General features: G+C 46.2%; 1 protein-coding gene across 6 annotated transcripts in view; it reads right to left on the bottom strand.

The window, feature by feature from the left end:
* Positions 1 to 11,849, bottom strand: part of LOC117740275 (disabled homolog 2-interacting protein-like) — an 80,043-nt gene that overhangs the window by 7,343 nt on the left and 60,851 nt on the right. For all 6 annotated transcript variants that reach the window (XM_034546556.1, XM_034546553.1, XM_034546555.1 and 3 more), the window contains 6 exons: positions 7,071 to 7,215; positions 6,806 to 6,950; positions 5,038 to 5,274; positions 4,710 to 4,911; positions 3,938 to 4,131; positions 638 to 1,520 (listed from right to left, as the gene is read on the bottom strand). In XM_034546556.1, the coding sequence (XP_034402447.1) occupies positions 638 to 1,520; positions 3,938 to 4,131; positions 4,710 to 4,911; positions 5,038 to 5,274; positions 6,806 to 6,950; positions 7,071 to 7,215 (1,806 nt within the window). The remainder of the gene's footprint in view (positions 1 to 637; positions 1,521 to 3,937; positions 4,132 to 4,709; positions 4,912 to 5,037; positions 5,275 to 6,805; positions 6,951 to 7,070; positions 7,216 to 11,849) is intronic.

The raw sequence follows: 11,849 nt of genomic DNA, 5'->3' as shown, positions 1-11,849 counted from the left end.
GAATCCCTCCAGTCGTGGCTTTAAGGAGGTGGAGGCGCGCGTGTGCCGAGTTCCCCTGACGGGCAAATCAAATTAAGTTTAGGCTCCGTCGGTAAGCCAGTCGATCTAAAAGCAATCCTGTAATAATCCAAAGAGAGGAGAGCAAAGCATTGTGGTTAATATGCAGATACCTTAAGCCAGTTACCAAGGGCAACCATTCACCTGCCAATATTGAGCATACTTACCAGCGAAGGCTCCGGAGAGATGGAAACCTCCCACTGTGACGAGACACACACACACACGCACACACACACACACACACACACACACGCTAACCGAGCAAAGCGTCTGCGCCCCCGAGGTCCGTAAGCACGCGTGAGCACACATATCGCTAGTTAATAAGATGCTAATTGAGCCTCCTCCGCCCATTAAACCTGACCAGTGGAACAGTGGTGTATGCAAAGTGCTGTTATTACACGCGCAGTGACTGAAGCTCTCGAGGCCTCCGCCCACGCAGCCGCTTTCGAGACGCCACGAGACAGACGTCCGTTTTCGGAATAGAAACTTCCACAGTAATTTCCGGTGATTACATAAGTTCATAGGCGGGCTGCGTCGAATCTCGCCCTATTGTTCCCGAACGCCCTTCTTCATGCCGTACCTGTTTGTGCTGGGCCCTCTGCTTGGTCTCGGGACTGTCCCCCTTGGAGGAAGAGGACTGCTGCCGTAACCGGGCGCCGCTGCCGGGCCAGTCGGGCGACGCCGTCATCACGTTGCCGGAGGAGGGGCGCGGGTAGGGCCCGCTGTTGAGGAGGGTCGGGGGCGTGCGGCCCCGGGTGACGCTCTGAGGCGGAGGTTGGTCTATTCGCCGCTGGGGGCCGGCGCTGTTCTGCCGGGGCACGGCGGGCTGGTGCTGCGTCTCGGTGAGTGACAGCTGGCGGCGGTTGAACTCCCCCGAACGCCGGGTGTACTCGTCCCCGCTGCTCCCGCCTCCTCCGCCGCCGCCGCCGTGGTTCAAGAAGGCGTGCTTCCCTCCCGCCGGCCCGTCCTCGTTGTTGCTATGGGAACTCACGGAACTGTGGCACTCTGAGCCCGAGTCGGTCATCCCGCGAGGGGACACGGGCATGCAGGCCGCCATCTGGTAGACGGGGTTTTGGAAGGACAGGGGGGCGAGGAGTTGGGGGGGTCGGCCCGGCGGGGTTTCTGTGCCCAGGGCGGCGGGGGGCTGTGCCGGCCTCCTCAGAGTCGGACCTCCGGGCACGTTGCCCTGCGGGACTCTGGCTGACCAGCCGCCCCCAGAGATCGGGCCTTCGCCCAGGGCGTCCGAGGAGCTCGGACCCGGACCGCCTTCCAGACCGCGGGGGTCCTGGAGGTCCACCATGGACAGGCTCTTGCTGCCGTTGGCCATGCCCAGGTCCGGTTCATTGGTCTCAGAGTAACTTGAACTGCGTGCCGGGGAAGGATGGATCCCTGAGCTCCGGGTCACAAAGAACAGGTCCTTATTCTCCGGGGTCGGGGAGGGTAACCTGGTGAAGTCGACTAACCTGAAACATAAAGCAAACGTTAGAAATCATTCTGTACTTTTCTCTGGATGGAAATTAAACTGATGTGAAACAACACAGGACGCAAGATAATCATTGGATGAAAGAAATGTAATTAATTAATTACCAAATCACGCCATTGAATGGTCAGATTAAATAAAAAAACATTTTTTTTGGGGGGTTATTTACAAAGCTTCCACAGACACATCATCACTATGCAGAGACAGGAAGTGGATCGGTTCTGATGTGGCAGACAACGGGCTGCTAAAATATAACCCGGACCTCATTGAATTTAAATCCATAATATCAGTAACGGGCAGGCAGGAGGTTGATTTGGAGTATTCACAGCTAGTTGTGGATTTATTTATTATCTTTTTACAATCAGAAGCGGCTCGAGTTACAAAAGGTTGAGAACATCAACCTTTTTTTTCTCTTCTGGTTTATGTAATAAGGGACATTAATAAAAACATTTCCGTAAATGTGCCAGAGTTAGCCAAGAGGCTATTTTTCATCTGTAGTCCCGAGACCTTAAACAGCACAATGAGCTGTTAGCAGAGCGTTAGCCGCCGTGAGCATGCTAACCGTACGGCGATGACCTTACGTTAGCATGTAGCGCTTAGCGAAGCGATAGTAACAGAAGTGGATCAGAGTCATCTGGATGCTTTTCGAGAGGCTTCTGCACTCGTTTGCTTCGTCCCCTCGTCTCCTTCCCTTCCTTCCTTCCCTTCACTGCTTCATTACCTTGACAGACGTGATTTATGGTCCAATAATCTGCCTCCTTCTCGTCTCCTCCCTCTCTCTGTGTCCTTCTCCCTTGGTTCCTTTTCCGTCATAACTTCTTCTTTTATTCTGCTCGACCCCCCCTAACAGCTATTGATCCTGGGCCCCTGATCACCATGACGATACCAGCTGACTCTCTTCCTGCTCCTTCCCGTATGATCTCATCCGCTCCGGGTGTTGCGTTTCCTGCCGTTCAATATTTCCCTGCACCCTCGGGTGCCTTCGCCTTAATCTTTGTAAGCGTCACCGTGCCGTCGTGCTGCCGGGGGGTGAGAGGACGGGAGATGAGGGCGGTACAGGAGCGTAAACGGGGTTTCCTCTGGCCGATGTATACAAGCAGGGGCCTCAGTATGCCACGCATTAACTGGTCTTAGATAATAATAGATAACTCAGTCTTTGAGACCCCAGAACAGTATCTACGTGGTCCCAGAACAGTATCTACGTGGTCCCAGAGGTTTATTAAAGGGTCTGAGACCCCAGAACAGTATCTACGTGGTCCCAGAGGTTTATTAAAGGGTCTGAGACCCCATAACAGTATCTACGTGGTCCCAGAGGTTTATTAAAGGGTCTGAGACCCCAGAACAGTATCTACGTGGTCCCAGAGGTTTATTAAAGGGTCTGAGAGCCCAGAACAGTATCTACGTGGTCTCAGAGGTTTATTAAAGGGTCCGAGACCCCAGAACAGTATCTACGTGGTCTCAGAGGTTTATTAAAGGGTCCGAGAGCCCAGAACAGTATCTACGTGGTCCCAGAACAGTATCTACCTGGTCTCAGAGGTTTATTAAAGGGTCTGTGACCCCAGAACAGTATCTACGTGGTCCCAGAGGTTTATTAAAGGGTCCGAGAGCCCAGAACAGTATCTACGTGGTCTCAGAGGTTTATTAAAGGGTCCGAGAGCCCAGAACAGTATCTACGTGGTCCCAGAGGTTTATTAAAGGGTCTGAGACCCCAGAACAGTATCTACGTGGTCCCAGAGGTTTATTAAAGGGTCCGAGAGCCCAGAACAGTATCTACGTGGTCTCAGAGGTTTATTAAAGGGTCCGAGAGCCCAGAACAGTATCTACGTGGTCCCAGAACAGTATCTACCTGGTCCCAGAGGTTTATTAAAGGGGCCGAGAGCCCAGAACAGTATCTACGTGGTCCCAGAACAGTATCTACGTGGTCCCAGAGGTTTATTAAAGGGTCCGAGAGCCCAGAACAGTATCTACGTGGTCCCAGAACAGTATCTACGTGGTCCCAGAGGTTTATTAAAGGGGCCGAGAGCCCAGAACAGTATCTACGTGGTCCCAGAACAGTATCTACGTGGTCCCAGAACAGCATCTACGTGGTCCCAGATGTTTATTAAAGGGTCCGAGAGCCCAGAACAGTATCTACCTGGTCTCAGAGGTTTATTAAAGGGTCTGAGACCCCAGAACAGTATCTACGTGGTCCCAGAGGTTTATTAAAGGGTCTGAGACCCCAGAACAGTATCTACGTGGTCCCAGATGTTTATTAAAGGGTCCGAGAGCCCAGAACAGTATCTACCTGGTCTCAGAGGTTTATTAAAGGGTCTGAGACCCCAGAACAGTATCTACGTGGTCCCAGATGTTTATTAAAGGGTCTTAATGTATCTGTAACGCATACATCCTCACTAATCTCACCCCGACAGGTCGTTGTCGATGACCATCTTCTGCAGGCCGCTGGAGATGCTGCAGCTGGCCTCGGGGGGGGGCGAGCTGCAGCCCATGTTCTCCGAGGACGGGCCGGGCGTCACCGTGACGCAGGACGGGTTAGACAGCGCCGTGTTCACCTCCCGCAGGATCCTGGGCAGAGGACCCAGCTTGGAGGCGGCACTCTGAAGAAAGAGACGTAATTATGTTTTAAGCCAAATCAAATATTACTCTGCACCGCTTCGGTCGGGGAGTTAATCCGAGTTTCATTTCCGTGCCGTTTTTTTCTTTTTTGTTGTTGCTGAATTTGATATTTTTTTTTTAAGACCTAGTTATTTTTCCCGATGCCATGCAATCAAATCTCTTATTCAGACAACATGCTGAATTATGCATGAGGCCGGCCAGTCTGATGGACTCACTGGATTCCTGAATTATTGAAAGATAAGGTTTCAGATGCTCTGCACCCCCAAAAGAACCTTGAATCTTCCCGTCCTCATTATTACCAGCTTCCCATCTGCTACCAGAGCTAATGTAAACCATTGATATGCCTCACCCAGCCCCATTGTTCTGTTTATGTAATGCAATTATGAATTATGGACTGATGTACGATGAACATCCTAATGTAGTCTTGTGATAAAGACCTTTGGACCTTCTGAAAAGTCGAATCCTATAATTTATGACATCTGCAGAATATATATATACTGTATATATAAATAATAATAATAATAATGTGGAATACTGCAAACCCTGGATATTTCAGTACCTGGTCCATCTGGGACACCACCTCAGAAAGGAGCGAGTGCAGGGTGGAGAGTTCCCTGCCGAGGTCGATGTAGCCCTCGAAGCCCGCCGTGTTGGAGATGGTCTCCGGGTTGGAGATCTCCAGCAGGAAGCGCTGCATGTTGGTCCACTCGTGCTCCAGGAACTGGTTCATGAAGGACATGTACTCTTCCTTGTTCCCGAATCTGAAGGCAGGAACCGGGACAAAGGGAGTTATTGTTCTGCTCAAAAGCGTTTCACGGTTTCATGGTTTCATGGTTTCATGGTTTCATGGGTCCTCCATCCAAACACACACACACACACACACTCACTTGGTGAAGTTGGCCAGGTTCTGCGTAACCTTGGCGATGAGCGTGAGCGTGCGCGCCGTGCGGTCGTCCGGGTACTCCTGCATCAAGTTGAAAAGCGAGGGCGACATGACGGCCGGACACAGGAAGCGCAGGAACAACGAGGCGCTGATCAGACGCTCGCTGATGTCCGGGCGACCTCGGTTGCTGCATTCCTGTCGCCAGGAGGCGAACACCTCTTTCAGCTCTCGGGGGAAGACACTGGAGAGAGAGAGGGGGGGGGGAGGAGAGAGAGAGGGGGGGAGGGAGAGAGAGAGAGAGGGGGGGGGGAGGAGAGAGAGAGGGGGGGGGAGGGAGGGAGAGATGCCACATGAATGGAAGTGGTCAACAATCTAAGGTTCTTTAGTTCAGGTATAAACGTACAATCTAAGGTTCTTTAGTTCAGGTATAAACGTACAATCTAAGGTTCTTTAGTTCAGGTATAAACGTACAATCTAAGGTTCTTTAGTTCAGGTATAAACGTACAATCTAAAGTTCTTTAGTTCAGGTATAAACGTACAATCTAAGGTTCTTTAGTTCAGGTATAAACGTACAATCTAAGGTTCTTTAGTTCAGGTATAAACGTACAATCTAAGGTTCTTTAGTTCAGGTATAAACGTACAATCTAAGGTTCTTTAGTTCAGGTATAAACGTACAATCTAAAGTTCTTTAGTTCAGGTATAAACGTACAATCTAAAGTTCTTTAGTTCAGGTATAAACGTACAATCTAAGGTTCTTTAGTTCAGGTATAAACGTACAATCTAAGGTTCTTTAGTTCAGGTATAAACGTACAATCTAAAGTTCTTTAGTTCAGGTATAAACGTACAATCTAAGGTTCTTTAGTTCAGGTATAAACGTACAATCTAAAGTTCTTTAGTTCAGGTATAAACGTACAATCTAAGGTTCTTTAGTTCAGGTATAAACGTACAATCTAAAGTTCTTTAGTTCAGGTATAAACGTACAATCTAAAGTTCTTTAGTTCAGGTATAAACGTACAATCTAAAGTTCTTTAGTTCAGGTATAAACGTACAATCTAAGGTTCTTTAGTTCAGGTATAAACGTACGTGGTGTATTCTTTTTCTTCTTTTTGTATTTTATATTGGGGATGTTTGTTTTTTGGATTCTCAAAAAAGTGAATTTTTCAGAAAGGAGGTTTTGCTCAGATTCACTTTTCTTCCACAGTCTCTGAATCCCGGAGCAGAAACAGAGACGTCCCTTCTGAGGCATCGGACCAATCACGATGAAGAGCACCACCCTCGTTTCTGCATATCATTTGCATCTCATTTTGAACCTTCGATAGGATGCTGCACGCTTTTCTTTTGCATTTGTCACGGGGTGAAAACGACACGCAGGAAGCCGTCACTGATTTGATTGCAATCACTTTCCATACAATCCTGTGCCAATACATTATCATCATTTTGAATGTTCTTTGCAACTCCAGGATAATTTCTTCTGCTTTCCAATTCGGCATAATTTTATCCCAACTTATAACCGCAGAGAAACACTGGAAATATTGAATATGTTTAACAAATGAAAGAAACTTCTTCTGATTGGAGAGAACATGCGACCCCTCTGAAAGGATGAATGAGCCTCGTGTTTGACCTTCGGTGAAAGGTCACATCTACACGTTTTAAACAACAGAATTTAGATGTCATTGTTGTTGTTAATAAGCCTGTTTGTGCTCTGAATGAAGCAGAATGGACGCTCAACGCGGTGACGACGTCGTGCTCGTGTGCGGTGACCACGTGCTCACCAGTAGGAGTTGATGATCTTGCAGAAGGCCAGCTCGCAGCACATCTTCAGGTTGCTCTGGTGCTCGTGCAGGTCGCCCGAGGAGCACCTGGACGGATCCACCTCGCAGTTCTCGTCTGACTCGTAGAGAGCCTTGATGAACTCACCTGAAGGAACGACAACACGACAACACCGAGGAGGTGAAGGCACGCACAGATATCTGCAAACGGAGCACAGACAGACGAGAACGAGGTGGAGAGAGCGGCTCGTCTTCTCCTCAGACTCACCGAGGGCGTCCTGCAGGTACTTCTGGCCCACCAGCTTGAGGTATTCCTCGATGGCCTTCGTGGCCAGCGTGTTCTCCCTGAAGATGAGGTGCTCGTTCTCCCCGCAGCGGTCCACCTCTGACATCATCAAGTCTGTGAGGAAGTCCTGCAGGAGAAAAGCAGAGTGGTTACCCACAGTTAGCCCCCCTACGCTCCATAACAACAACAACAACAACAACAACAACAACATAGGTCTCATCCTGGTTAAATGAGCAACTTGTGCAAACGTCTTGAGACCAAAAGCCAAACCTTCATAGATTAATTTCTAATGGAGGAAAGATTCACTTGTAAGGATTTTGAATAGAATTATGCATTATATATATTATATTTTGCATTACAAACACAAACAGAAGACTTGAACACGCGTGAGGAACATCTTCAGACGCCGTTATCGCTGCTTTGTGCTCGACTGCCTAATTAACCAGCGCTCCCATCCAATACGTGGTTACCACGCTGTCTCCAGTCGTCAAGGCTCTGCACGCCGTTCTGCTGCCTGCGGCCGTTATGATGAGCCCTGAGTTTAGTCTGCAGGTTCTTGCGTACCAGTTCATGTGTTCACAGGCCATTAAATACCTGTGAACCTCATCTAAATAACTCCATGCAAGTTGAGTACAATGAAAGTAAATGAAAAGATTGAACCTGAATTAACAGATGTGTTTGTTTTGTACCGGTATTGCAACTATTTCACAGACTTTCTTTGTGCAGGTGAGCAGCGATGCTCACACATCCCCCTCGTTAACACCTGTGATGATTCAACAGGTTGTTGACCAGTAAATGTGGGGAAGAAAAGGACATATCCAGAGATGGAACAATATGTTTACCATTGATCAGCTGAACAAGTGACAGGACTCACATTGTTTACATAAAGGCAGCAAACAAACGCTTTAAAGATCTTTTGCTCGATGAAGACAAAATAAAATGTTTCCAATTCATGGAAATGGAGAGCAGCACATAAGAAAAGGCACCTGAGGAAATGTGGATACACATTATTAAGTTTCTCCCAAAGTTACGATCACTTTAAATACATATATACGTATATTTAAAGTGATCTATATATAAATACAGTATTCATCAGGCTCTCATGTACGTCCCCCGGCAGCTTGTTAAACCAGGGAACCAGCGTGGCGGCGGGGGAGGAGAGAGGCAAGTGACAGATGTGAGGAGGGAGAAGGAGAGCAAGAAGAGAAGGAGAGGAAGAGGAGAAGGAGGAGAAGGAGAGGAAGAGGAAGAGGAGACAGAGCGGCGGTCTTTTAAAGAACAGAGGACGAGGCGGAGAGAAAGCCGCGGTTTCTATAGCTGCTGCAGGAGCTTGTTATCCGGCTAATCAGAGACGCACCACAGGGAGCCAATCAGCACTGATGTGCAGCGAGAGGAGAGCTTTCCACCCATGCTCCTCACACACACACACACACACACACACACACACACACACACACACACACACACCACCACACACACACACACACACACACACACACACACACACACACACACACACACACACACACACACACTAAATCTCAACTTTTGACAAATGCGCATATAAATAAATATTCCAATCAGACCAAGATGGTGGCGTCACAGGTGTGCACGTCAGTTTGGGTAGATACATGTTTTCACGTTTTATTGTAACAACATGTCGACAAAGCAAATCTAAATTCATGTGTCTGCGTTCGTATTTAAAGTATAAATACAGGTCCACAAAACATGAGAGGCACTCAAGGGGAGAAATGAAAGTCAGCGTATGGAGACAAGACAGATCAAAGTCACCAGACATAAGAATAAGAACATGTAAACATCTCATAAATAAGAATAACATGTAAACATCTCATAAATAAGAATAACATGTAAACATCTCATAAATGAGAATAAGAACATGTAAACATCTCATAAATGAGAATAACATGTAAACATCTCATAAATGAGAATAAGAACATGTAAACATCTCATAAATAAGAATAACATGTAAACATCTCATAAATGAGAATAAGAACGAATAAGAACATGTAAACATCTCATAAATGAGAATAAGAACATGTAAACACCTCATAAATGAGAAGAAGAACTTGTAAACACCTCATAAATGAGAAGAAGAACATGTAAACATCTCATAAATGAGAAGAAGAACATGTAAACATCTCATAAATGAGAAGAATAACATGTAAACATCTCATAAATGAGAATAAGAACGAATAAGAACATGTAAACATCTCATAAATGAGAATAAGAACATGTAAACACCTCATAAATGAGAAGAAGAACTTGTAAACACCTCATAAATGAGAATAAGAACTTGTAAACACCTCATAAATGAGAAGAAGAACATGTAAACATCTCATAAATGAGAATAAGAACATGTAAACACCTCATAAATGAGAAGAAGAACTTGTAAACACCTCATAAATGAGAAGAAGAACATGTAAACATCTCATAAATGAGAATAAGAACATGTACTATTAGTGTGGCTATTAATGTGGTTACTAGTGTGGCTATTAGTGCTAGCTACTAGTGTGGCTATTAGTGCTAGCTACTAGTGTGGCTATTAGTGCTAGCTACTAGTGTGGCTATTAGTGCTAGCTACTAGTGTGGCTATTAGTGCTAGCTACTAGTGTGGCTATTAGTGCTAGCTACTAGTGTGGCTATTAGTGCTAGCTACTAGTGTGGCTATTAGTGCTAGCTACTAGTGTGGCTATTAGTGCTAGCTACTAGTGTGGCTATTAGTGCTAGCTACTAGTGTGGCTATTAGTGTGGCTATTAGTGTGGCTGAAAGGGTTGGTAGCTGGCTAACTGCCTGCCTTACTGCCTGCCCAATGACTGCTTTGTATGCTTTAGAAAAGGGTAGACAGTAATGTTAAGCATATATATATATATATATATATATATATATATATATATATATATATATATATATATATATATATATATATATATATATATATAGAACCACCGGTGTTCTAAGACTCTGAGCAATCGCGTCCTAAAAAGTGACTCCTTTTCTTTTCCCTCAGTCTTTTCTCTGATGATGCCCTCAATCCTGCAGCCTGCCCCCTCCTTCCCTTCCCTTTGCTTCAGTGCTAATAAGGAGAAGTAGAACGCTCTCTGTATCGCTGCCACATCTCATCAGCCAAACCATGCCTCAGAAACAAAGAAAGCACACAGAGACAGGAGGGTGATATGAAGGCTGCATGGAGATCAGATCTAATAAATAGTTGGGACCCGAGACGAGGAGCTCCCAGTAGACGCAGTAGAAACTCATAAAGTATTGTCCGTTGTGCTGATGTACACACAGCAATCTAATGGTGTGTGTGTGTGTGTGTGTGCACTGCTTACATCTCTTTATGCAATATTCCACTGCACATTTTTGAAGCTGAAATATGGATTCACAGGTGTCGCTCAGACAGACCTGAGAGCCGGGACACGTGGGTTTTTTAAATGACTTGCAATTACTGCAAAGAACATCGAGTCTGGGGGAGAAGACGTTGAAGCAAAAGCTCAGATGGTTTGATTTATTTATTTTTATGTGTTTCTATGGTGCAATACAAACCATAGCTATACAAAGACTGAGAGCAATAAACAATGGCCTTAAAAGGGAAAATACTGGAGCAGGAAGAAGCACGAGGTGGTTCAGTTACAGCACATTGTCTTCTTAATTCAGCCCCTTTAAAATCGAATACCACAGACTGATCCCAGAGCTGTGTTCTGCCGCGCATCACGTGGGGAATCGATCACGTTGAATGTAAAAAACAAAGGAAAAAGGACGATTTGACGACTGAACGAGAAACAAAAAGATATTAAAATGCATTCAACGGCTTTTCTTAACGAAAGAAAAGCTTTATTCCAAGAAATAAATTCCAACGGTGTCCAACAAAGCATAAATTGAGCATATCAGGTTTTCATTTGGCACGACGCTTATATTTAGTTCGTAGATTGTTTTTGTCGTGTGAATGGATAAATAAACATCATTAATGGAGACGTCACGGTTTGTGGAACTAATGGGATTCATTAAAAAAAACTAAATGGAAATAACCCGTTGATGCTTCGAGAGCTGCTACTCACGTACACACACACACACACACACACACACACACAGACGCACACACAGACACACAAATACACTTTTCTTTTGGAGGGGGATAATATAAAATGACAAAGTTTGGGTTTCAATTATTAAAGTTTTTGTGAGAAAATTGGACGCGAGGAGAAAATAGAAACCCGATAACAAAAGCAATCGGACCGATCGATGAGGCCCGGTTTCCAACCCGGGGGCAAAAAGCAGGAACCTGCAGTCTCTCCATCCTCTCCCTCTCCCTCTCCTCATCTCTCCATCTCTTTCTCCCTCTCCCTCTCCTCATCTCTCCATCTCTTTCTGCCTCTCCATCCTCTCCCTCTCCTCATCTCTCCGTCTCTTTCTGCCTCTCCATCCTCTCCCTCTCCTCATCTATCCATCCTCTCCCTCTCCTCATCTTTCATCTCTTTTCTGCCTCTCCATCCTCTCCCTCTCCCTATCCTCATCTCTCCGTCTCTTTCTCCCTCTCCATCCTTTCCCTCTCCTCATCTTTCCATCTCTTTCTCCCTCTCCATCCTTTCCCTCTCCATCCTCTCCCTCTCCATCCTTTCCCTCTCCTCATCTCTCCTCATCTTTCTGCCTCTCCATCCTTTCCCTCTCCATCCTCTCCCTCTCCATCCTTTCCCGTCTCCTCATCTCTCATCTCTTTCTCCCTCTCCATCCTCTCCATCTCC

Source organism: Cyclopterus lumpus, chromosome 12, assembly GCF_009769545.1.
Source record: "Cyclopterus lumpus isolate fCycLum1 chromosome 12, fCycLum1.pri, whole genome shotgun sequence".
NCBI lineage: Eukaryota > Metazoa > Chordata > Actinopteri > Perciformes > Cyclopteridae > Cyclopterus > Cyclopterus lumpus.
This window is presented reverse-complemented; position numbering and strand designations above follow the sequence as displayed.